Source organism: Saccopteryx leptura, chromosome 2 (genome assembly GCF_036850995.1).
Source record: "Saccopteryx leptura isolate mSacLep1 chromosome 2, mSacLep1_pri_phased_curated, whole genome shotgun sequence".
Lineage (NCBI taxonomy): Eukaryota > Metazoa > Chordata > Mammalia > Chiroptera > Emballonuridae > Saccopteryx > Saccopteryx leptura.
The window spans coordinates 266752828-266780099 of NC_089504.1; the positions used below are offsets into that span (position 1 = coordinate 266752828).

At 37.1% G+C, this 27272-nt stretch overlaps 1 protein-coding gene and 1 non-coding gene across 3 annotated transcripts in view; one reads left to right on the plus strand and one right to left on the minus strand.

Moving 5' to 3' along the window:
* The window catches only part of EDEM3 (ER degradation enhancing alpha-mannosidase like protein 3), a 66501-nt gene that overhangs the window by 29115 nt on the left and 10114 nt on the right, over positions 1-27272 (minus strand). For both annotated transcript variants that reach the window (XM_066361714.1, XM_066361713.1), the window contains exons 3-13: positions 20703-20803; positions 20311-20350; positions 18519-18631; positions 16970-17123; positions 14260-14394; positions 11602-11707; positions 8108-8205; positions 5903-6028; positions 5613-5696; positions 955-1038; positions 292-416 (exon numbers count right to left, since the gene is read on the minus strand). In XM_066361714.1, the coding sequence (XP_066217811.1) occupies positions 292-416; positions 955-1038; positions 5613-5696; positions 5903-6028; positions 8108-8205; positions 11602-11707; positions 14260-14394; positions 16970-17123; positions 18519-18631; positions 20311-20350; positions 20703-20803 (1166 nt within the window). The remainder of the gene's footprint in view (positions 1-291; positions 417-954; positions 1039-5612; positions 5697-5902; positions 6029-8107; positions 8206-11601; positions 11708-14259; positions 14395-16969; positions 17124-18518; positions 18632-20310; positions 20351-20702; positions 20804-27272) is intronic.
* LOC136396023 (small nucleolar RNA SNORA16B/SNORA16A family) lies at positions 6521-6659 on the plus strand. The gene has a single exon (XR_010749457.1). It is a non-coding gene; the product is annotated as a small nucleolar RNA SNORA16B/SNORA16A family (small nucleolar RNA).

Here is a 27272-nt window from a genome sequence, read left to right on the forward strand (position 1 = left end):
GTGGATCCCGGTCGGGCGCATGCGGGAGTCTGTCAGACTGCCTCCCCATTTCCAGCTTCAGAAAAATACAAAAAAAAAAAAAAAAAGAATAAAAATCATTTGAGCATCTACTATACGCCAGGCCCTATGATAAAAATATAAACTTTTCAAACAATTTAAACAATGAGCCTATTTAAGAGTTTTAAAGTATAAACACAACAAACGAAGGTTTGCATCTTCAAACACCCTCTGTAAAAGCATTAAGTGTATCTGAGTTCTAACCAATACTTGTATTTTCAGGAGCTGTTTTACCTGTCCTCATGACTTCCAGTACGAACATCCTTCATGGCAGCGAATCCACAAGGCACTCTAGCATATTTATTTAAATTTTCAATAAGGGTTTTCCCTACTTCAAGGTAGTAAGGGTCTCCTGTAGCCTATTAAAAAGGAGAATATACATATATACATATATGGCTTATATATTACCATACATTCATTTATCAAAATTTATTGAGTACCTACGAGGTGCCAGGCATTCCAGCAGGCACTGGACACAGTTACACAGAACTGAGCTCTGAAAATAAGCCACAGAACCTGCTTTACAGAATTAAACTCAGGATTGGGAAGCCATTCAATTGTATGTCTTAGCCTTTACATCAAACTTCTGATGCCCCAAAAGCTTTCCTGATTAAAGGAAGACAAGAGACATGCTTTAGAAAGCAGCTCTAGAATATAAAATTTCTCCTTAAAAAGAAATATTTACATAAATAACATAAAAAGGCATAAAACTTAGGTCTCAATGCTTACATCTTAGTAACTCCAGGAGCTAGATGAGTAAGAACCATGATATAGCCAACCATATAACATTAAATAAGGTCTTTGAAAACCCAGTGACTACTATAAGATAATGAGATATACAACAGAGAATTGAGAGGAGGGGTTTAGAACAGCACAAAGGGAGGTAAATTAGCCTACCTTATACAAGAAGTAGGTGCTTTCTGCAAATTCTGGTCTTAAAGGATGTTGAGCCCAATGTACCCTGAAATCTGTGGTAAATGCCTGGACAAAAAAAAAAAAATTTGAAGTAGGCAAAAAAGTGATTAAAAATAATAAACAAGTAGGTCTAGAACAGGGGTCGGGAACCTTTTTGGCCGAGATAGCCATGAACGCCACGTATTTTAAAATGTAATTCTGTGAGAGCCATACAATATGTTTAACACTAAATACAAGTAAATGTGTGCATTTTATGTAAAACCAACACTTTTAAAGTACAATAAGTCTCTGAATTCTTTTTAATAATATTGTTATGCTGTTGCTAACCAATGATGAATAAAGTACTTCTTACCATTAATGCAACTTCTGGTGCTGCATGGTTTTGCTGATGGCTTTGTAGTCTGGTTGATATGTGGTGAGGTTAAGCTGCACGCAGGTGTTGAGACATACATCCGTTAAATGTGATCGTATATTGGTCTTAACGTTCTTTAGATGTGAGAAAGACTGCTCACATGCATAGGTAGAGCCAAACATTGTCAGTACAGCAATACTCACATGCTGCAGTGTGTGGTATGTGACGGGAAGCGCGTTCCAAGTTTTGACAAGCAGCTGGTCCGCAGGTTGAAGTTTTTTCATTTCTCCCCACTTGTGTTTGCTTGCCAACTCTGCGTGCTGTCCTGCAAGTCTTTCCAAATCTTCATTCAGTGACTTGAACTTATTCGCCCACATGTCTGAGGCCTTTTGGTCAGCAGCTTATAGCTCAAAATCTCTGATGGAGACACGGGGGAGGTAACTCAGGTCGGCGCTGTCCACTGCACACTCAAAGATGAGTGCGCTCACAAAATTCTCCAAAGCACGCTTTGAATGACTGCAGGAGATTAGATGTGAAGCCAGCTAGCTGCTGGAGATCAAGATGTTGAGCAGGGTCACTTGCTGTGCATGCATCTTTAAATTCTCCCCGTTTTTCAAAGTGTAGTAAACGACCTGTCTCAATGTCTGCGATGAAGAGTTCCAGCTTGTTTTTCAAATGCAAACACTGCTTGTTGAAGGGATAAGACTGTATTTCCAACGCCTTGCATTTTCACATTGAGCTGGTTCAGATGTTCAGTCATGTCCACAAGATAGTAGAACTTCAGGAGCCACTCAGTGTTAGCTAACTCAAGATGCTTGACATTTTTCATTTCAAGAAAAATCCGAATTTCGCTCAGACAAGCCGTGAAACGGCTGAGCACCTTCCCTCTTGACAACCAACACACATTGCTGTGCAGAAGCAGACCAGAATAATTATTCCCAACTTCATCCAGCAGTGTTTTAAACTGGCGATCATTTAAAGCTTGGGCAACAATAAAGTTGACCACCCGAATGACCAGCGACATCACCTCACCAAGCTGCTCGCCACACATCTGAGCACAAAGCGCCTCCTGATGAAGGATGCAGTGAAAACTTAGGATGGGTCTCTTTTCATGTTCATGAAGAAGCGCTACGAATCCTCTGTTTTTCCCCACCATGCACAGAGCACCATCAGTACACACCGAAATAAGTTTATCCATCAGTAGATTTTTTTCTTTAGCAAACTCAGTGAAAGACTTGAATAAATCCTCCCCTCTTGTTGTCTCTTTCATAGGCAAAACAGCAAGACTTTCCTCACGTAGTGTGTCACCAACAGCATATCTTGCAATCATGCTGAACTAGGATATATGACTTACGTCTGTTGACTCATCCAAAGTGAGAGAAAAGAATGGTGCTGCATTTATGTCCTTCACTTGTGTTGCCTCAATTTGATTTGCCATCATGATGGTATGTACGATCGTGAACAGTTCTTGCCGACAGAGGCATGTCTCTTATTCATTTGATTATCTTGTCTTTATCCAAAAAATTGTCAAAAAGTTCATTGGCAACATCAAGCATGAATGTTTGGCATACTCCCCATCTGTGAATGGCTTTCCGTTTTTCACAATTGCTAAAGCACCAGCAAAGCTAGCCAAATTCCAGTCACCTTGTTGGGTCCAAACACAGAGTTGCTGCTGAATAGCTTGCACTCTGCACAGTAGCTCTTGACATGCTTTCTTCCTGCTGTCCCCCGCTGGATATTTCGATGCAAATGTAGTATGGCGTGTGTCAAAGTGCTGCTTTATATTTGACCGTTTCATCGATGCAATTTTTCATTGCATATTAGACACACTGCAGAACCTGCTCCCTCCACAAAGGCGAATTCCTCTGTCCATTCCTGCTGAAAAGTATGATACTCATCTTTTTTTCTTTTAGCCATCTTCTTCATCAAAAGGATTTCTGCAATTAGCTAGCTGACTACTTGATTAAAAGGAAGGAAGTTTACTTCCTGACCTCACAATGACCCGTGTACATTACGCATTATCCAATAAAAATTTGGTGTTGTCCTGGAGGACAGCTGTGATTGGCTCCAGCCTCCCGCAACCATGAACATGAGCAGTAGGAAATGAATGGATTGTAATACATGAGAATGGTTTTATATTTTTAACATTATTATTTTTTTTTATTAAAGATTTGTCTGCAAGCCAAATGCAGCCATCAAAAGAGCCACATCTGGCTCGCGAGCCATAGGTTCCCAAACCCTGGTCTAGAATATATAGTAGTACATAAATTAGATTATAAACACATAAAGATAATTAAAATACTGATAATTTTCATCTATAAAATGAAAAAGTTTCATTGCTTAAAATCACAATTCAGTTTTCCTAAGGCTCTTAGTTTTACCAATTAAAACAATTATTTTTAAAACGATCATCTGGCTAAGAGGAAGTTTAGAAGAAACTATGAAACTGGGTAATGACACCACATGGGCCCTGACGGTCCCACATAAGCCTGTTTTCTTCTTTTTCCTTGTCTTTCTGTCTTCTTCTCTTAATTAGTAAGTCCCTAGTTCTCACATTTCTATTTCAGCATGTGCTTTCTTTCATAATAACCTCAAATCCTCTGTGGAATAAGGAAAGCATCATTTAGAAATAAAACTTGTCTCAATTGAAATGCAGTCAATAACAGAGCCAAATGCTTTAAAGGAAAACAAAAGCCCAAGTGAGAAAGAACCAAATACAATTTCATCAATGTATTTAGTTGAAACCTTAGTTTATTCTGAGTAAATATGGACTGTCTACAATGCTTAGTCCTGCTGAGCTGAAGGCTAATAAAACTTTACTTTCTAAATTAAGCACTTCAGGAAGCACTCTAACTTGGCAGACGGCTTAGCTCACAGAGGGCAGTGAATGAGCAGGGACAGAACAAGACCATACATGAATTTGGAAATTTTTAATGGTACATTTCTGGAAAGCCAAAAGGTATGTTATTAAAATCTTGCCCTATGAAGCTAGCAAGAATATTTATTACTGAACAATACATAAAAACCAGGGAGAATACTGTCAATCAGCACGAGGAAGAGATGGCACACCCCACATTCCCAGGGGGAGTGTCTGATTGGCAAGCACACGAAGTTTACCATCTTTCTAAAATAAAGTCAAGTTTCTAAAGCTTTAGAAAATAAATAGTAAAAAGGTCTCCCTGGTGGCTAGACATAAAAGTTAGACTGAAATAATGTGAAATTTCATTGATTAGCAAACATTAAGAAATACTAACTAGGGCCCTGGCCAGTTGGCTCAGTGGTAGAGCATTGGCCCAGCATGTGGAAGTCTCGGGTTCAATTCCGGGCCAGGGCACACAGGAGAAGTGACCATCTGCTTCTCCACCCTTCTCCCTCTCCTTTCTCTCTGTCTCTCTCTTCCCCTCCCCCAGCCAAGGCTCCATTGGAGCAAAGTTGGCCTGGGCACTGAGGATGGCTCCATGGCCTCCACCTCAGGCACTAGAATGGCTCCGGTTGCAATGGAGTAATGCCCCAGATGGGCAGAGCATCGCCCCCTAATGGGCCTGCCAGGAGGATCCTGGTCAGGTGCATGTGGGAGTTTGTCTCTCTGCCTCCCCACTTCTCACTTCAGAAAAATGCAAAATAAATAAATTAATTAATTAAAAATAAAAAAAGAGCCCTGGCTGGTTGGCTCAGCAGTAGAGCATCGGCCTGGCGTGCGGGAGACCCGGGTTTGATTCCCGGCCAGGGCACATAGGAGAAGCGCCCATTTGCTTCTCCACCCCCCCTTCCTCTCTGTCTCTCTCTTCCCCTCCTGCAGCCAAGGCTCCATTGGAGCAAAGATGGCCCGGGCGCTGGGGATGGCTCCTTGGCCTCTGCCCCAGGTGTTAGAGTGGCTCTGGTCGCGGCAGAGCGATGCCCCGGAGGGGCAGAGCATTGCCCCCTGGTGGGCAGAGTGTTGCCCCTGGTGGGCGTGCCGGGTGGATCCCGGTGGGGCGCATGCGGGAGTGTGTCTGACTGTCTCTCCCCGTTTCCAGCTTCAGAAAAATACAAAAAAAAAAAAAAGAGAGAAAATACTAACTAGGAATTATTTTTACATAAAATTAATAAAATGTCAGAATTACTATAGACTTCTCTGAATACATGAAGAAAAGGAAAAATATATATAATATTGTATAAACCAAAAATAAAGTATATAACCAGAAAAAAATTAATGAAAAGAATAGCCAACCTGAACACAACATTTGCTACTTTGAAATTAGCAATTTAGAGTATATGAAAATTAGAATTCCAAAGATAATTTGCTTACCTCTGGTAGAAAATTGTGTTTTTTAATCACCTGATACAACATTTCATGAGTTTCAATAGCAGGTCTAATATCCCCCTTTAAGACCTAGAAATCAACATCACAACAAAATTACCTAATAAAATATGAATTGATTTTTTTCATCTTTAATCATTTTAGAAACAGGAAAATGTCAATTAATACAATTTTGAAATGTGACTCTGTTCAGTAACTCAATTTTAGAGATCACAAATGCACTTAGTTATAATCATTTTACTTTAATATTAGGCAAACAGAATTTTTGCTTTTTTTACCTGCAGGCCTGGAAAAAAGGCAAGCAAAGCATCCATCCAAGTCCGAGCATTCAGCATTGGCTTGTGGATGTGCACATCGAGTAGGAGCGGGGGCTGGCTGATATACCGCATGATGGCATCGTAGTGCTGAACGGTCACCATGTGTGTTCAGGAAAGGAGATAAAAAAAAAGAGCTATTCATAAAACAGCACTGGAAAGAAATTAAATCTGAATTCATACTTTAAAAAATCTACAATGTAAATAGTCACTTTAGATGAAAATTTTTCTAAAATATATTGTATATTCATTCTCCCGTGTTAATTCTGATGCAGAATATAGATTACAGTTAATATGCAGCTGTCTGGAGGAATAGATCTGAACGTGACTACGCTGTGGGATTAGTCCACGGTTAGTATACCCTGTGGCCCAAAGATGCTCTTACATCCTCTTGAAATACAGTTACAGGCTCCTAGACAAATAGAATGGTTTCATTTTCCCTTGTGTCTTGGAAGGTTGGGCCCTTCTTGGCTAATGTAATATTCTGGTGCTCAGCACTACCCAAACTAATGCATCTATCTAATCACTATTGCTACTCTGTGGTCTGCTATGTCTGCCTTTTAGATTCTTAAAGACTCTTTCCTGGGCCGTTACTGAAGCTGCAGCTGCTTCGAAAGAGCTGTTGTGGTCAAAAAGGAGCCCAGAGTGACCATTTTCCTTGACAGTCACTGTTCTGTTTCCTGTAACTAACTGATCTGCAACATTTCAGGAAGAGATGGTTTAAAAAAATAAATTCTTTTCCCCTTCTTTTATCTTCTTTTCCTAGTTATTTCTCTCAACTGTAACAATACTTTGAGCTGTTAGTCAATGAATGACAATGAACCAAAAAATATGTCTGTCCTCATTCACCTCAAAAAAATCTTGTTATAATCCAACTAATGACTTATTAGGATTCTTACTATTTTTTTTCTAACTCATCTAGTATTTAATCACGCCATATGCATTAACTCATTTAATCCTCCCCAAAACACTATCAATAGTACCAGTGCTCACATTTTGTAGATGAGGAAAAGAAGCAAACAGTGTCAAGTTATTTGCCCAAAGCCACAAAACCATTAGTGTGACCAGATTAAATAAAACCCAGGCAAGAAAACTGCCGACCTTTAACCACTATCTCATACTGTCTCACAGTAATGTGGGTGAACTAATGGGGAAGCAAAGAAATGATAGATTATTTCAAAAAGAATAGTGACATAGCTGATGAGTTTACTGTATTAATTTCAGTTTCCTTCAATTACAGGCAATAGTGATCCAATCAGATTCAATAATACTCCTTCTGCCCTGGCCGGTTGGCTCAGCGGTAGAGCGTCGGCCTAGCGTGCGGAGGACCCGGGTTCGATTCCCGGCCAGGGCACACAGGAGAGGCGCCCATTTGCTTCTCACCCCTCCGCCGCGCCTTCCTCTCTGTCTCTCTCTTCCCCTCCCGCAGCCAAGGCTCCATTGGAGCAAAGATGGCCTGGGCGCTGAGGATGGCTCTGTGGCCTCTGCCTCAGGCGCTAGAGTGGCTCTGGTCGCAACATGGCGATGCCCATGGTGGGCATGCCGGGTGGATCCCGGTCGGGCGCATGCGGGAGTCTGCCTGACTGTCTCTCCCTGTTTCCAGCTTCGGAAAAATGCAAAAAACAAAAAAACAAAAAAAACACACAAAAACAACAACAACAAAAAACAATAATACTCCTTTCACCTAAAAATGTGACTATGGCTCTGATCCAGACTTAAGACTTATAGACCTGCTTTTGAAATTAATAATCACTAGTTTCTTCAAGTTTCCAAAGCCCTGCACACCTGATATAATCAAGGAGTAGGCCAAACTTCCAAGATTAAAAAAAAATAATCCAAAGAAGAAAGCTAACTAGTACTTTATTCCAATAAATACTCTTTCCTCTGTAAAATATTAAGTTAAATTCAAATCTACATATTATATTACTTATTGTCATATCCTGAAACCTTCTGATAAAAGATGAAAATAAAACTTTGTAAACTAATTTTGGGAATGTATTCAGCTTTTACCCTGTCGCTGTCTAACATCATCAGAGAAGACTGACAAAAAAACTACTACACATTTAGGAATAACTATTTTTCAGAACGTCATTCAGATAATTGAGTATCAAAATCTGGCACTCAAATGAAAATTAGTTCTAAAGTTAATGCAAAATTGGATCAACTTACTGTATTAAATCTTTCCAGAAAACTGTCATCTCCAAGCAAGACATAGGCTTTCAATAGATATTCATAATAAGAATCAATGCCCGCTCCAACTCCACTATCTATGGAAAATACAGATAAATGTGACTCTTTATTAAAGTAGTCAAAAATTATTTATAAGTACAAGTGAGGGTAACAGTAACATGAAAATATTAAGTAAATATTACACATTTACAGAAATATTAACCCTACTATATGAATAATAGTTCCTTTGCTAGTAGTTTATATGTTTAAAAAAAACTGCTTTTCAAAATTGCTTACAAAGGTCTTATTTAAACACAGGGCATACTAGCTTTAAGAATTTTTTTAAGCTCATTTCCTCAGTGAGGAACTCCAGAAAGGAAGCACTACATTACACATTTTTTTAATCAGACCTTTAATCAGGAAGACATCAATCTTTAAAGATATAATAGGTATGAAAAAAAGAATGCTACTATTTGGAGATGCCCCATCTAATTGCTAAAATTAGCACCAATTGTTGCCTTCTTCCTCCAAGATCATCAAAGAGGTCCAAAAGAAAAAAATAAGAAGAAAATGATGAAAGTTGGCATGGTGGGTGGGGTGGGGAAGGGGGGAGAGGGGGGGAGGGAAGAGGAAGAGAGGAGGATGGGGAAGAGCGGGGAGAGAGTGGCTGTGGCCTAGAGCAGGGGCAGCCAGCCAGGCATGGCCACGGAAGGACCAAATAGGAGGGACACCGCTGGAGCTTTGCTCTTGCTCCCCCCTCCTCCCCCCACCCCCACCCCAGCTGTGACTCAGCTAGCTCTAAGCCCCAGGTATTCTCAGGAGTAAAATCCGGGCTGCACAGAAGCCCTGCACATGAGGAAGGAACTAACTTGAGCCTTTCCTGCTCCAAACTCCGAAGGCTGGTGAATTAAATCTAAGTTATAATCTTAGACATCCCTATACTCAGGGCATACTCCAGGACAATTAAGTCAGAATCTCCAGTGTTCCAGGCATTGGTATTTATTTAAAACTTCTTGGAACTTATCGCTAAAATCACTGGGCTGAATAGGAATTGGGATTTGACCTTGCCACAAAGTAGGTGATAAGGAAACATGAACTTATAGGTCCAAAACATTTAAGAAGCATAACTCTTTAAAAAGAAAAAGAAAATACTAGAATGAGTTCATCAGAAGAACCACTAGAACAGGCAGACCAAAAAACTTAAATTAGCCTACTAAACATATTAAAGTGATAAGGAAGATATTAGCAATACAAAATTTAAAAAAAAATGTAATTGAGCAGAAGTATATGGAATAAAGTCTACAACAGTTAAAATAACATAATAGATGAAATATAAAACTGAGGTACATATTAGCAAACTGGAAGACCACAGGAGGTAATCTTCCTGAAGAAAAAAGGGCAGGGGGGAAAAAAAATAAAAAAAATACATATATGCATATGTATATTCTAAGCTATATAAAAAAATAGAAAAAGAAATGATATAGATAATAGAAACTGCAAAAAGAAAGATAAAAAAAAAAAATGAAAAGGGCCTGACCAGGTGGTAATGCAGTGGATAGAGCATCGGACTGGGAAGCGGAGGACCCAGGTTCAAGACCCAAAGGTCACCAGCTTGAGGGGGGCTCACCAGCCTGGACCCAAGGGTGCTGGCTTGAGCAAGGGGTCACTTGGTCTGCTGTAGCCCCACGATCAAGGCACATATGAGAAAGCAATCAATGAACTAAGGTGTTGCAACGAAAAACTGATGATTGATGCTTCTCGTCTCCCTCTGTTCCTGTCTGTCTGTCTGTCCCTATCTATCCCTCTCCTGACTTTGTGTCTCTGTTAAAAAAAAAAAAGGATAAAATATCTAAAAAATAAGGCCCAAATTTCCAGGAATTAAAAACAAAGGTTTTTATTAGGCTCTACAAAATACCAAAAGGAGAAATAAAGAAAATTCTACACCTAAAATATAACAGCATTTTTAGAAATTTCTCTTTGGCTTTGATACTCCTACTCTTCCAGAATGAAAAAGAAGATCATATACAAGGGCATAAAAATCAGAGTATCAGATTTTTAATAGGATGCGAGAAGACAGTTGAGTTGTATTTTCAACGACTTGAAAGAACTTAAACTGAAAATTACATCCAGCCACACTGTCACTCAAATATGAAGGCATAATAAAATTATTTTTGGCACATAAGGCCTCAAAAGCTATTAAAAGCTATGGAAAACCATTTGGGATAAATAAGAAGAAAGACAAATCTAAACACGTTGCAAGCAATATACAAAGTACTGTGACCAAATGCCTTGATAAAGCTTGTTATCTTTAAAGAAAGACCAAAAGAAAAAAATATATTCATAATGAACAAGAATGTACTATATATCTCCACATAAAGGGGGTAAGTGTTGGAGCAGGGTGGGGTAGAGACAAAGGGATAGGAGAGCATGCTAAAGTTCATGTTTTACAAGGAGGCAAATATAGAGTCCAATAAAAATAAAGGAATCCAAAAGAAACGGAAAAGGTGGGACACACTGAAATAATAAAGATAGTATAAATAAGCCCAAATATATTGCAGAGGCAGGAAGAGTTCAATGACCATATGCAGAAGTAACAGGTTGTCAACTAAGTTGCTTCTGTAATAGATGGTCCATTTGTGGGTGCTTGTTACATATTAGAAGTGACTGAAATAAAATGGGCCATGCACAGACCAGTGATGAGTGTCATAAGCCAACAATTGTAATTTATTTAAAGTTAATTATGATTAATTTGTACCTGAGTTCCAAAGTAGGTAAAAAAAAAAAAAGAAACTGCAGAATTCTGAAGCCAGGATTCAGATTAGTTTCAGAAATCATTTAGATAAAAATTTAATACAATACTGAGTAGAGTCAATAATTTTAATATGTTCAAATTAATAATTATCTTTTTAATTTACTTAATTATAGGCAGTTATTTTTTATTTTATATGTAATAACATAAGCCTTTTGGGAAATAGAAAAATATGTAAAAAGATAATCTTATTAGGACTATTCTAGTGTATTTCCATTCTTCTATACTTGTTTTTAAAGGTGTCCTAAAAAGATAAAATCATATTCATTATCCAATCCTATACCTGTTTGTTCATAAACATTGTTATATCCTTTGTCTCATGATATGAATTCATTTTAATAAGAATTGGTAATAACATTGTTAAACAGATTTCCACTTAACTACACCTTCATGCGAGATGGCTGAGGTCCTCGAAGAAAGTAGCTCTAATTGTCTCTTCTACACCCTCTGCCTAGAATGCTATACCCATTAAGATATGAAACAGCACACTAAGTCATCTAGAAGAACTGTGCTATTTATTATTTGGTACACCAAAGAAGAAACTGAGCTAAATTAGGTATAATTCCAGCAATTTTGTGAGAAACACTGCTCTGTACTGCCCCAAAGATTACTTTACCAAATGACAATCCTTTATTTCTCAACCGTCTTGAGGACATGGAGGCTCAGCAAAGCCCAACAGACATACCTTTTCGTACCCAGTCTCCAGTGTGGATGTTTATGGTCACGCCCACCAAGTTACTACTTCGCTGTCTTTTTTCCCAGAGAAAATCAAGAGCTTTTCTTGCATATTCCTATAATTAAAAAGAAAGAAAAGTATACTTGAATAACTTCATGTTTCTGGCAAATAGGAAACAAAGAAACAAAAATCAAAGGCCCACACTGTATTTTAAGGATTAACTAAAATTCCTAGAATAACCATTATATGTTAAATTTCCTTACAAGTCAAATCTTGGCTCTTTTTCAACTAATCAAGACTAGCTAAAAAGAATGACTAAAAATGAGCTTTAGTGGCAGTAAACTCACTTTAAAACCACCCAGGCTCATCTACTCTTATAGTACAAGTTCATATTCACATTCAAGTATTATTAAATACTTGGTAAAATCATTTGTCATTTAAATGCAAAGGAAAACTCAGATACTCATAATTAGGAAACAGGAGGAGATATCAAATTTGTACAGTGTCTCTGAAACAGTCATTTCATTCAACAACCAAACTTAGAACGTTGTAACAGTTTCTTTTCTTTTTTTCATTTATTTTTATCTATTGGACACTAAATTAAAATAATTTTTTACCAAATTCTTGGCTTTGGATAAAATGAAGTTAAAATGAACATAAAAGCAAAAGGACATGTACAGGATCATTTCTAAGTTAAAATTAATTTCAGAGCATAAGTCTATTCAGCATTACAGAAGTTCTATAAAAGAAAGAAATCAAGCCAATCTGTCACCTTGTAGATTTTAATTCTTGATTCAAACTATGTATTTATGCTAATTTTTTTAAACAAAGCACATTACAACTTTAATTACAAGCTATAATTTCAGAGCCAGAAAGTTTCATAAAGATCAAAATTCCCTACTCCTATATTACAGCTAAGAAAAGAGGCCCAATAAAATCAAAGATTTAAACTGAATTATAGGGCAACTAATATGAGAATTCAGATACCTTTATAGATTAGATCAGTGTTTTTCAACCTCCAGTTGAAAACCAGTGGATTAGACCAAAAGTCAGAAAATTTTTACTGACAAGAGCCAGAGAGTAAATACATATTTCAGGCACAATTATTCAACTGTGTCACTGGAGCACAAATGCAGCCATAGAATAAATAAATAAATGAGCATGGCTGTGTTTCAATAAAACTTCATTCACAAAAACAGGAACAGGCTGAATCTGGCTTGAAGACCATAGTTTGCCAACCCTGTAACAGACTGATGCTCTATCGCTATATGAGGTTGCTTCTCTTAAATTACTGAACATTCAGGAAGTTTGGAAAAATCAGGATTTTCAACAGATCTATTCATAAATACCAAATAGCCTAGCGGAAAGAGTATGAGCTTAGAATTCAGGAAGGCCTGGATTCTGATTCCACCGCCCCTCATTCACCCACTAAGCTGTGTATCTTATCTTCCCTGAGACTCCCTTTCCTCACTGTAAGTGCATCAGTATCTCAGAGAGTTGGCAGTACAAATCAGACAGTATGCAAAAAGTGACTCCACTTTTCAGTAAGGAGAAATGTTAACAAGGTATAAAAAAAAATTAACCAAACATGATAAATCTGTCCCTTAAGACACTCTGAACACACACAAAGACCATTTGATTGGTTTTACCCACACTCAAGCCCCATGTCTCTAATGCTGGTATATATTCCTATTTTGGCTTGCTCAATGTACTCCGCTGGATGAATTTTTAAAAAGTCTCCTGTCACAATGCATTAAAAAAGAGAGTGTTTCATGTTAATACTGCACTCCAATGACAACCTTAAACTATTTAATAAAATAAAAAGTGTGAGACATAGCTAGTCTACAACAAACCCCTTAGGGGCTGTTAAATCTCTTGGATAGTGAAAAACATTTCCCTTGGAGTAACAAACTTACAGATAAGAATCAATCAAGACTTAAGTGCAAAAGTTTCACCATGTTTTAGATTAGTGAAGTTTTCAGAAAGCATTAGACCAGGGGTCCCCAAACTTTTTACACAGGGAGCCAGTTCACTGTCCCTCAGACCGTTGGAGGGCTGGACTATAAAAAAGACTATGAATAAATCCCTACGTCACTGCACATATCTTATTTTAAAGTAAAAAAAACAAAATGGGAACAAATACAATATTTAAAATAAAGAACAAGTAAATTTAAATCAACAAACTGACCAGTATTTCAATGGGAACTATGCTCCTCTCACTGACCACCAATGAAAGAGGTGCCCCTTCCAGAAGTGCAGCGGGGGCCGGATAAATGGCCTCGGGGGGCCGCATGTGGCCCACGGGCCGTAGTTTGGGGACCCCTGCATTAGACTATCTAAAAGTGCCTAACAAATAAAACATAGAAATATCCTATTTCATATAGGACATTTGTGATAACAAATTCATACAGGTAATATGGCTTAAAAAGAAATCTAAGAATAAACCTAAAAATGTATAGTTTATGAAAAAATACCAAGTTATATTTAATACATTTACTTCACAATGACTTCTATGTTTCTGACAAAAACTGTGATGAAATTTAGACAAAAGTCCACTGATGTAACAGTAATCCTCTGCTTGATAATCTTAATAGCTGATCAATGAGGAAAAGATATGAAGTTAGGTAGGCCCAATACCCAGGAGATCAAAGACTATGAAAAGCAAACCTCAAATATTGTTGCTCCTGTGAATCGACTTAAAGCAGCAAACTCAAGGATCAAGGTACCTGCACACGCAGTACAGGTATCGGTCTCAGTTCCGGTCCGAGCTTCTGGTTTCCTAATGCCAAACTTTAAATTAATCTAAATAAAATCAGATAATGATTATTAGCAATTATCAAGAGATAATGACTCTTGGATAAGCCAATATTTTTCAATCAAGACTTTTTATGAAAATAATTCACAAAATAACTAAATACTGAAATTTCATCTGATGATCTTTGTGACTTTCCAATTAACATCTAGGGAAGTATATTTTATGCACATAATATTCATAGAATAAATAAGTTTCATTTAGTTCCTTCCTCGATGATTCTGAAAGTCAAAATCATTATCAGAATTACATAGAGAAAATAACTTCTACAATAATTTTGTTTGCAGGACAGTTTGAACTGATTAGCACAAGAACAAGGAACCAGACCAACACTAGAAGAACTTATGCTTAATTGAGAATTTGTGAAAAAACATATTAAATAGTTCTTCATATTTAAATACTGAGAAAATACTGATTAAGTTATGGTATATATTTAAAAGGAAATTAAAATTTTGTTTTCAGGTTTTAAAAGTTTTGAAATACAAAGTATATTCCCTTGCTAATAGGCTAAACAGGCTAACAAACACAAAAGAATTCTGCAAAGGAATATTTTTTTAATGATTCAAAGACAGCCATACTGTCTTTTTATAATACTACAGTATAAACCTGAATTAACCAGATCCAAGCTGACCAGTAACTGATTAAAAATAGAATGTTTTTCTGTCATCCAAATAAATAACCAAAAAGCAAGCATATGCCAAGGATTTAGCATAAAAACAAACAAAAAAAATCAAATATAAAACATCACGAGTATCTCCCCAAGTCAGTTATGATTCAGATTCTTACAAAGAGGAGCTCAAATACTTATCTGCAGATACCAATAGCTGGGTATGCTATAACCATACAGGCTCTAGGAATATCTGAGCAAAGAGACAGGGAAAGAAGCCACTCAATCTCAACCAAACACAATGGAAGTGAAATGCAGGTGAGGCGTGGGGAGTGGTCACTACACTGGGTTCACTGCTGCAAACAATGTGAGTCCATTTTTCCTCAGTAAGTTGACAAAAGGATAACATACAATAATAGCAACAGCACAATGACGGGTGTACTTCTATACAACACTGAGGAACTAGAAAAGTAGAAACTTTCTGGAGAGCAACTGGGCAATAAGTACCCAAAGTCTTAAAAAGCATTCCTTATTTCTGTGACTTACTGTTTCCTCTTCTAATAATTTATCATAAGAAATAAGTAAAAACACGTTTATAAAGAAGAGCTATTTAAAATACCAAAAATTAGAAATTTAAATAAGAGATTTAATACTAGTCTGTTTCTGGGAAGAAAAAAAAAAGTGACCATCTACTAAACCGATGAGTCAAGTCAATGGGCTGTGACCTCTGGTTTGAAAAGCACTGCTCTATATCATGCTGTATCTCTGCCCAGAAACTTCTTAATGGAGGAAATGAGTCTTATTTGATTTATATTGCTAGAAGTTATTTTAGGTTATATAGATGCAGGCTTAAAAGCATGGCAATAAAAAATAAAACCCTTGGCAGTTTGGGGGACACTAATCAATTGTTTTGAAATGGCACACTCATTTCCCTGGAGTTCAGGATATGAGAAAACATCAGAAAGCAAGCATATTGCCAAACCATAAGGAATTCTGAAGGTTAAAAGACACAAGGTACAACAGGAAGAGTCAGTAAAACTTCTGAGGGTTATCTGATAAAAATGTATTGGTAAGATTAATTCTTTAAGTCTCTGAAGCATAAACCACAGAGAAAAGAGGAAGATGGGTATTTACTATGGCTCTGGAATACAATCAGACTGATTACAACTAGCATGGTAGCAATGAGAAAAGAAAAATATGAATAGAGGTTGGTAATGGCTGAGGTGTCTGATTTGGGTAAGAGGGAGAGAGAAACAGTGTTCATAAAGAATGAAACAAATTAGAAGAGAATTCTTCCCATCTTCAATGGCTTCTTTCCCTCCGCTTTAAATACAACCTTTTCTCTTGGGGGAAAAAAACCCACAAAACTCCTTCAAATGACTTGGCCGCCAACTCGCCTTAACCTGGAGAGAAACCTGAAAATGAACGGTCCGGTTCTGTCCTTGACTGAGCCCTTCTTTCCCTCTATTCCGCCACTGTCCATCTTCAAGGCTCTCTTAGCACCCACTCCAATGTTCTCTAGAACATCTCCTTTTGAAGCTTCTCTCTGTATTTTCTGATAGCATGCTCACTGTGGTTTCCCTCCCCCGTCTGCACACTCTCCTCCTCGCCGCCCATTTCCCCCGCATCCCCTCCATCCTGGGTCTCCCTACACCTCTCCTCTGGACAGTTAACGCCTGTTCTCACAGCTTCACGGTTATCTTCTGCACGAACCATCCTGTGCCCAAATTCTAGTCTGGCATCTGTTTCTTCCTTCTGCAGTGTAATTCAATCTGCTTTGCGGTGACACATAAAAGGCTTAAATTTACCTAAACTCTCACACCACTCAAATCCAAATTAATTGGAATGTCAAAATAAATTGGTTATTACAATGGCTCCCACCACAAACATGTGTTGTTGCTGTTTCTAAATAGCAAAGGAAGTCTATAAAGACGGCCGAACGTGTCAGAAGTACTCACTCTCGGGTAGGGAAGGCCGCTGGTCGTATTGAAAGCTGGCAGGAGCTTGTACCCCAGCTGCTTGGCCATCTGCAGCAGCTCGTCATTGTACCACTGCATGTACTCGCCCTTTTCTCTCAGCATGATGGCCAGTGAGTGTCCACCCAAAAGACCCCTGCAATCAGAGATGGAACGTCACCCACCGTTCACAGACTCGTGAGAGCCACCTCCTCAAGAGATGTGGGTGTCTTGTGACCAACAATGCTGCATACATAAGGAAAGGCCGAGGCCACAGAAACACTTAATTTTTTACCTAACTCCAGCTACTCACTTAGGGCAAAGCTTTATAATTATGTAACAGTATTAAAATTAAAAAAAATAAAAAAATTAGGGCCCTGGCCGGTTGGCTCAGCGGTAGAGCGCCGGCCTGGCGTGCGGGGGACCCAGGTTCGATTCCCGGCCAGGGCACATAGAAGAAGCACCCATTTGCTTCTCCACCCCACCCCCCTCCTTCCTCTCTGTCTCTCTCTTCCCCTCCCACAGCAAAGGCTCCACTGGAGCAAAGATGGCCCGGGCGCTGGGGATGGCTCCTTGGCCTCTGCCCCAGGCGCTAGAGTGGCTCTGGTCGCAGCAGAGCGACGCCCCGGAGGGGCAGAGCATCGCCCCCTGGTGGGCAGAGCGTCGCCCCTGGTGGGCGTGCCGGGTGGATCCCGGTCGGGCGCATGCGTGAGTCTGTCTGATTGTCTCTCCCCATTTCTAGCTTCAGAAAAATACAAAAAAAAAAAAAAAAAAATTAGGATGTTCTACCTATTGTAAAATGTCTGGCATTCTTAAAAACCTTAAGTTTTCTTAATGGAAAGAACAACAAAGAAGTAACTTATTTTAACAAGATTTAAATTATTAATTTAATTATTAATTAAATTTAATTATGTCATCAAATCTTTAACTCCCTTAGCATAACATCAAAAAATAAAAATTATTTCTCTACTATGCATTAAAGGTAATACGTTAATAAACTCTCAAAGCTATATAACTATTTAACTTTTTAATTTTTAAAATTTCTTAAATTTAATTGAATAGACTAATTTTGACCAAAATGAGTTACAATAACACAAAAGTAACCATTAAGTATAAAAATGTAATAATGTCAAAATTTGAATTAATAAATCCTGTAATTCTGTATTTTTAAATGTTCCAAGGGTATTTCAAATTATGGCGCTGAAAGGTAATCCTATAAATTCAGTTTTATTTGGCTTGAAGAAGTGTTGGTAAAGTTTAGCAAACTCTACTGCTAGTGAAAAACCTGTGTATGTCACTAATATGCAAATGTTCAACTGACAGGCCTTTTTTACCAATACGCAAGGATTGCCTTGGATCTGAGTCTGCAACTATTTCCAAAGCCTGCTGCTGACTGCGTCTCATTTAGAGCAAGGTCCTCCCACAGCCTGTTTCATAGTCCCCCAACTTTTATCTTTTAAACATAGAAATGTCTTGATTACCATCAAGAAATAAACAGTATACCCTAGGTTTTTGTTATTATAATTATAGCTTTAGTGTTTTACATACTTACCCAAGAACTCTGATGTTTGTTTCAAAGACCGATACAACTACATCATTATCTAAATTAACATCTCTTAAAACTTTTCTCACTGCATCTTCAAATTCTTTAGTTTTATTTAATACCTAAAAGAAAATTATGAAAATAAAGTTACTGTCTACGAAGTCAAAGAGAAACATCCTCAGAATGAGCTACTAAAAGCAAGTTAATATCTTAAAATTTTAAAAAGTAACACATACAAAATATTCCCCTTAAGCATATAACAAAAATGTAGTATCTAAAATGGAGGAAAAAAGTAAGTACTAATTATAAGGAATCTTTATAAACTTTTTGAGACACACAATTATTAGGACTTTAACCAATCATCAAGAGAAACTGTTAACTTGTTTCTTAACACAGAACCCATGACCTACAGCTACCTGAAGTGGGCTCTACCTGGATGTGGCTTCCAAGTCTAAACTAACAAAAAACCATCCAATGCACTACACATCATTTCAAAAGTTGCTTACTCAGAGAAGCAAGCACATCCTTCAAGGGCTGACCAACCAACCCTAAACCACAGACCACCTGCCACCTCTGCCACACGGATGCCCGCACCCCTAACTACAGAAGCAGTACAATGCCCTGATTTGGATTTGGATTCCTTCACTTACCACCTGTCTAATCCCAGTTATTTCCATCTCTGAGTCTGCTCCTACATATACAAAAAGAGGGAATACCTATTCTCATACGGTTGTTTTCTTAAATGAGGTAATGTCTACAAAGTACATACTTCTTGTAGAATGTCTGACTTAATAAGTGCTTCATATCATTGCTACTACTAGAATGCTTACCAAGCTAAGAAATCTGCGGATTCTGCAATGAGCTCCATGAAAGGGTCACTGTCACTACACAGTTGCTTTGATTTTTCAGTCTAAATTAAGGCCGCACAATTAGATGATATTTAGATCCTAGATCAGTCAAAAGTAGTTTTTCTTTACTTGACTGTTTAATCTTTTCATGGGATAATATTTTGCAGTACTTCTTCTTTTGATTTGATACTTTCACTAAAAATTCTAATTTAGAGCCTGACCAGGCGGTGGCGCAGTGGATAGAGCATTGGACGGGGATGCAGAGGACCCAGGTTTGAGACCCCCGAGGTCGCCAGCTTGAGCGCAGGCTCATCTGGTTTGAGCAAAGCTCCCAGCTTTGGACCCAAGGTCGCTGGCTTGAGCAAGGGGTTACTCGGTCTGCTGAAGGCCCACAGTCAAGGCACATATGAGAAAGCAATCAATGAACAACTAAGGTGTTGCAACAAAAAAAAACTAATGATTGATGCTTCTCATCTCTCTCCGTTTCTGTCTGTCTGTTCCTATCTATCCCTCTCTCTGACTCTCTCTCTGTCTCTGTCAAAAAAAAAAAAAATCTAATTTAGATATAAAACATTCCATAAGAGTACCTGATTAAGATTCAAATAAAAGTAAAATTCAGGTCAAGCCTTGGGCAAAATATAATTAGAAACCCCATTTTAAGTTGACTGCTTTCTCTTCTGAATCTCAAAGTCCATGTAAATCCTGCAGCAACCACCATCCTGATTAAGGTGCCATCACAGAAATTGACATACCTATGGATTATTTGAGTAACTCCATGATTCTACATAATTTCACTTGACATTCATGTGATGTTATTAACTCAGTAGTGTGCAAGACTTAGATAGAAGCAAAGACCAAGTACATCTCAAATTCTAAAGGCTTCTATTTCAGACTTACTGTGTACATATTACAAAATTTATAAAATAAGTAAATTCAAGAAGAATCAAACCTACCACAAGAGTGTCCAAAGAATCAATCAGCGTCAGAGAAAACCTAGGAAACAAGTATAAGAAGACACACATTAGAATTCTGAATATTTTATCCATTAATGTATAAGCTTTCAAGCAAATAAAATTATGAAAGCATCAATTCCTTATAATATGTCAATGACTTTACACACATGTTAAAAGTGACATCCATCTTAAAAAACTCAACCTTTCACTGATTCAAGAGAGAAACTGATTAATTTTTTTTAAAGGGTAACAGAAGGAATAAGGAACTTAATGTGGTACTTAAAGTGGTGATTGAAAGCCAGGCAATCGCCAGCAAGCAGACAGTGAGGTACCCCTACGAAGTCTCAGCCCTGGGAACTCTGAGGTGCCCCACACCTCGTGTGAGCACTCACTTTCCCAAGGCATCGTCAACATCGCCCCGACTTGGCTCCTGGCCTCGCACACGACCTCTGCAGGTCAAAGGCATGAGTTCATCAGCTGGGTAAGCATGTTCCTGCAAGGAAATCGTAGTGAGTCACCAGGAAAATAAGAGAAAGCACACATCATTTAGAGAACAGAACCTTTCCACAGTTTTTTTTTTTTTAATGAAACTAAAGGTTAGTCAAAACAAAGAATTCTACTATCCTTATAGTTTATAAAATCTTTTTTAAATTTAATTATAAATGTAATACATGCTTAAAAAAAAAAAGATTTCTTTAAATATCTGATCATTTGTTTCCCTTCCACCCAACCTCACTCCCCAGAAGTAAAGACTGTTGATTAGAGTTTAACCTTCCAGATGAATTTACATATGTTAAATATATAAACACATATTTTAAATTTTTATTTACAAACAGGTGTTCAGGTCATATGCAAATACTGCTTTAAAATTTGTTACTTAAATTATGGTGGGGTTTTTCCACTATAATTTTATAGATGTCTTTTATTCCTTTTAATAACTGCAAAGCCATACATTAACATAGGCTAATGTTATGGAGTACTTATGTTCTAAGCACTGTTCTGTACACTTTAGTTCATTTAATTATCACACAACCCTCTGAAATAGATTCAATTATCTCCAATCTACAGATCAAAACACTGAGGCCCAGAGGAGTGACGTAAGCGTATGTCATGCGACTAGCAAATAATAGCTCCAGAATCAAACCTGACCACCTGCTCCCAGAGCCTACACCTTCCTCTCCGCATCCCAAAGCACAGACATGCTGAAGGTTATTTAGTCCTCTACTGATAAACATGCATGTTGAACTGTTTTTCACTGCACCAACAATGCTGCAGTAAACATCTGTATGCATGTATCTTTTATACAAATATTTGTATTACAGATTAAATCCCTAGAAACGGATCCAATGGGTCAAAAAGATAGGAATGTTTAATTTTAGATAGTTATTATCAAACTGAAGACACAATTTACACTATTTCTTGTTCCTCCTATATTTGTATGCCCATATGACTGAATTTTTTAAGTTAAGCAAAAACATTCCTGATTCCATGTCCAACTCTATCCTGCTGCCTGCCTCTCATTAAACTCAATTATGTAATTCCAAACCCACAGCACAGTAGCAGAAAAACAGAACAGAGGACAAGAACTCTAAACACATGGTCAACAGAAAGGAAAAGACCCTCACCCCCAAATAATTAAAGGAGGTTAAAGAATACAGAAAGCATGGAAGACTGCAACCCTTTAGATACTTAAAAAAGTTCAGTGCTCCAAAATGATTCATTTTCCAAGTAAAAGATCCCAGGTAACAAGTGTGTTGATAGAATTACTTACAATCTACATACAGCTACTAAATTCTGAATTTAATATTTTATAATTTTACTATCACATATAATCTTAGTATAAATTCCTAATTATTTTGTGTCTTTTACGTGTCAAATTCCTACTTTTTCAGTGTTACTACCAATGGAACTATGATTTCCCAGAATGCACACGATTTTTATTGCTTTATACTTTCATACTTAACACATATAAAATAAAAACACTTAGAAGTAACTCAAGAAAAGTCATATTTTTTAAACTTGCTGATGTATTTTGAAAGATGTCATCCAAATGTTAATGTGATTTTCAAAAGTTCCTTTAAAATCAAAAGTTACTTTAAACCACTGCTTAGAAAGTTTCATACTGCTATTTTTAGGGTTTTGCAATACACACACACATAGATAAACCCTGATGTCTGAAATTAAATATGAAACTCAAACCCTAAGCTTATCCAGATAAGAAAAATATTAATAGCAATTGCAAACCAGAATCAAATAAAGGAGGTTTGAACGAGGTGTAAAAACACTTCCTGTCCCATTTCAAGATTAGGGATGAAAATAAAACCACAGCCTTTTCTTCGGGTTAACCACAAAGCAAACTACAGTTGGTCTGCATAAATCCAAAGTAATGCATACGTGGCAAATAAACAGCCATATTATGCTGAAAACATCCTGGCTATTTGAGGTACAGTAATATTTTCTCTTAACAATGTATTTATTACTAGAACTAGGGGTAAGTAATTCACATTGCTATGACTCAAAGCCATGAAAAACATTTATTAATTACAACTCAAAAATCAAACTCAGGTGATGAAAGAGTTCAATAGGAATTAAACAAAACTAATGCCTAGCTAAAAGCAAGAGCAAAAATATAATATAAAACAAAACATAAGAAACTCTCCACATCAGACTCCAGACTCCAAATTTCCTGGAGTTTTAAATTGACAAAGCCTTATCTGAAAATACTCAGGGTCAAAGCAGCATCAAAAACTGACTTTCCATAAAACCAATCCCAAAAATTAGGCAAAGGGAAGAGACTCTATTCTACTGAAAACATTAATAAAGCAAAAAGTATTATTTACAAAAATGAGTTATTGAAAATATCAAATCTATTCAATTCCCAATAAAGTCATTTATATTTTTAAATGTTTTATTCTACATCCTTAAGGCCCTCCCTCCTTGAGGCAGATAACATACTCCTTCTTAAAAAAATAAATGACATTTAATAAACTATCACATAAGATAGCAAGGCTAATTAATGATTGAACTTGCAGATTTTATCAGTTCCCTTTTCATCCCAGGTCAAATTTTCATGTTCCTTTTTGTTCACTATTTATATTCACTTAGCAAACCATATTTCAGGTGTTTAGGACTGCATTTATTTGGATTTGATCAATGATCAAATAAATCAACTCTGTGAAATGTTATCTGAAATAAATGATAATAAATAATAATGTTATAATGAAATAAAGTCCTGCTATTAACAGATTTTTTTTAGGAAGATTGTATCAATAGATGCAGACAAAGCACTTGACAAAATTCAATACCCTGTAATGATGCAAATTCTTGGCAAACTAGAAATAGAAACTTTAATATAGGGCATCTATGAAAACCAACAGCTAACATCATACTTAATAGTAAGAAGAAATTAAAGGCATATAGACTGAAAAGGAAGAAGAGAAAGTCTCTTTGTTTACAGATGACATGACTGACCATGTGGGAAATCCTAAGGAAATCTACTTCAAAAAGCTACTAAAAATAAGCGAGTTTTACAAAGTTGCAGGATATAAGGTTGGAAGACAAAAAGCCTTTTGTATTTCTATATATCGATGGACAATGGGAAATTAAAATTTGAAAAACTACAATTTACGACAGCATCAAAAATATTAAATATGTATGAATATATTAAGTTGTGCAAAACCTGTATAATAAAAACTACAAAACATTGCTGACATTAGATAAGAACTAAATAAATGAACAGAGACACCATGTTAAATTGGAAGACTCAAAATTGTTAAGTCAATCTCCCCAAATTGGTCTATAAAGTCAACACAATCCCAGTCAATGGCTCAACAGGGTTTTGTCTTGTTTTTTTTTTTTAGAACTTGACAATATGATTCTAAAATTTACAGAGAAATGCAAAGAAACTATTCAGAATAAATTTGAAAAAGAACAAATCTGAAAGACTTACTATCACACTTAAGATACTGTGAGACTGGTATATGAATAAACTAGAAAGCCCAGCGGTCATACAAAATGACCGCTGTTCTAGATATTATAAATTGTAATTAAAATGATTTGTGCAAAGGTGTCTGCTAATTCAAACTGAATTACCCAGGGCAGGTGGCGAGGACGCCCCTTTGCTTAGTGCCCCACGGGGTTTCCCCCTTCTACTTGCTTAATTGCTTAAAGTAGAGTGCAATGAAGGAAACCACTGGTGGTACATTTCTTAAGAGCCACCGCTAGTCAATAATTTATTCAAGAGTGGTGGATAATTCTCAATTAATGGAACTACAATGTTTCCGTACTTGCAACATTGAGAAAATCCTTTCTTGCCACATCAAATCAATTAGTTTCTAACTTGAAGTTTAAGGACTGACAGTGTTCACATTTAATATTCATGTCACCAGAGGAATGCTCAAAAATTAAAGTTTCTCCGTTTGAAACTGTTTTAATCCTTTTTGCATTTCGGTCAGCATTACTCTGTCTTTTTTTGCATTTCTCTCCTGCCTTTGTTCAAGGGACTCATTTTGTCGAGACAGGCTTTTTTGTCTTGCATCTGAGGCAAGCCTTGTTTCTCTATGCTCATCAGTCTCATTTTGCCGAGAAAGACACATTTGCTCTGCGACTGAAGCAAGCCTTGTCTTTCTCTGCTCAGTGGTTTCTTTTTGTCGAGAAAGCCGTTTTTGTGCAGCTTTAGCTCCTTTTCTCTCCTCTTCAGTGCTGTATTTTCTAGGAGGCATTCTTAAAAGAAATTACATTAAGACGTAGTTTTTATGTAAAACAGATGATTGCCAATGCAAACAAATGTTCACCTTCCCCCTGACACGCTCAATTTGCGTTCAGCCGTGGCAACTTCACCCTATTGGCTAGTACAGTTACACAAGCAACCAATAAGCTATCGGCGACAGACAGACACTTAAGCCACATATAATAAAGATATTTAGATCAATGGGAAAAAAATTTCAGTCTAGAAACAGACCCATGCATTTAAAGTTAACTGCCTTTCTGCAGGTGCCAAAGAAATTCAGTGGGGAAAGGGTCTTCTTTCAACAAGCAGTGCTGGAACAATTGGACATCCTTTGAGAAAAAATACATGTAAATCAACCTTTACCTCATACCATGCACAATCATTAACTTGAAATGGGTAACAGATCTAAATAAATGAGCTAGAGTTATAAACACCTAGAAGAAAACAAGAGAATCTTGTGACCCTGGCTGGCTAGGCAAATATTAGGTAGGTAGGATATAAAAGACATGAAAAGTTAAAAAAAAGGGTGTGGGGGATTGGACTTGGTCACAATTTAAAACATTTGCATTTTAAAAGATATTATAAAGAAAATTAAAAGGCAAAACACAGACTGCGAAAATATCTGCAAAATATAAAGGGGTGAGCAAAAGTAGGTTTACAGTTGTGAGTACGAGAAACACAGAGTTTATCCTTGTATTATTATTTATTATTGTATTATTTATTACTAATCTACTTTTGTCTACCCCTGTTTATGTGACAAAGGACTGATATCCAGAATATATCTCACAACTCAGTAATAATAAGACAAATGACCTGACTTTAAAATGGGCAGGAGATTTGAACAGACACTTCACCAAAAAAATAATTAAAAAAAAAAAAAAATAATAATATATGTGTGTATATATATATATATATATATATATCTCCAAAGCACAAGAAAAAAATTTTAACATCATTACTCATCAGAAAAAAATCAAACTGAAATCACAACAAAATACCCCTACATACTCACTAGAATGGTTAGCATTAAAAGACTGAGAATACCAAGTATTGGAGAGGATGTGGAGTAACAGAAGTCCCTATACACAGCTATTGGGAATGCAAACTGTAACAGTTCCTTTAGAAAACTTTGGCAACATTTTTTTTCTTTTTTAGAGAGAGAGAAAGAGAGAGAAGGGGGAAGGAGCTGGGAGCATCAACTCCCATATGTGCCTTGACTCTGGATTTTGAACTGGTGATCTCAGCATTCTAGGTCAACGCTTTATCCACTGCACCACCACAGGTCAGGCTGGCAGTTTCTTATCAAGTTAAACTTCCCCTTCCCATATGACCCAGCAAGCCCATTCCCCGGTGGGAAATATATAAAAATGTCTACACAAATATTTGCATTTATAGGTTCATAGCAGTCTTCTTAATAATAGCCAAAGACCAGAAACACGTCAAATATTTATCAACTATTGAATAAACTATATTCTAGCAAATCAGACACTACAGAGCAATAAAAAGTGACAATAGAGCCAACAACATGGGTAAGTCTCAAAAACATCATGCTAAATGAGAGAGCCTGAATCAAAAGACTCCACACAGTGTGAAGGCAATTATATGAAAACCTGGAAAAAGGAAACCACAGAGGCAAAAGGCAGGTGACAATGGTTGCAGGTTGGGAAAAGGAACTGCAAAGGAGGGTGAGGAAGCTTTCTGGGGTGATAGGAATGTTCTATGTCACAACTGTGAGGGTAAACAACTGTATGCAATTGTCAAAACGCAAAATCGAGCATTTAAAACTGGAAATTTTTTATCTGGAAATTATACCTAATTAAACAGAAAGACCTGGTTCTACTGACTTAAAATCCTACACAGAGTATATCAGAGTGTGATATTAAAACGTTATGAGGCCTGACCTGCGGTGGCGCAGTGGATAAAGCGTCGATCTGGAAATGCTGAGGTCGCCAGTTCAAAACCCTGGGCTTGCCTGGTCAAGGCACATATGGGAGTTGATGCTTCCAGCTCCTCCCCCCTTCTCTCTCTCTCTCTCCTCTCTCTCCTCTCTCTCTCTCTCTGTTTCTCCCTCTCCTCTCTAAAATGAATAAATAAAAAAACGTTATGAGGATACTATAGAATTTCTGAAGTCACTCTGGCCGAGTTTCAGGATGTTCTAGAAAAAGAGGCCAAGGAACAACAAATGGTTAACAAAAGTAGTCTCACAATCATCTACACAAAAAAAGGCATAAAT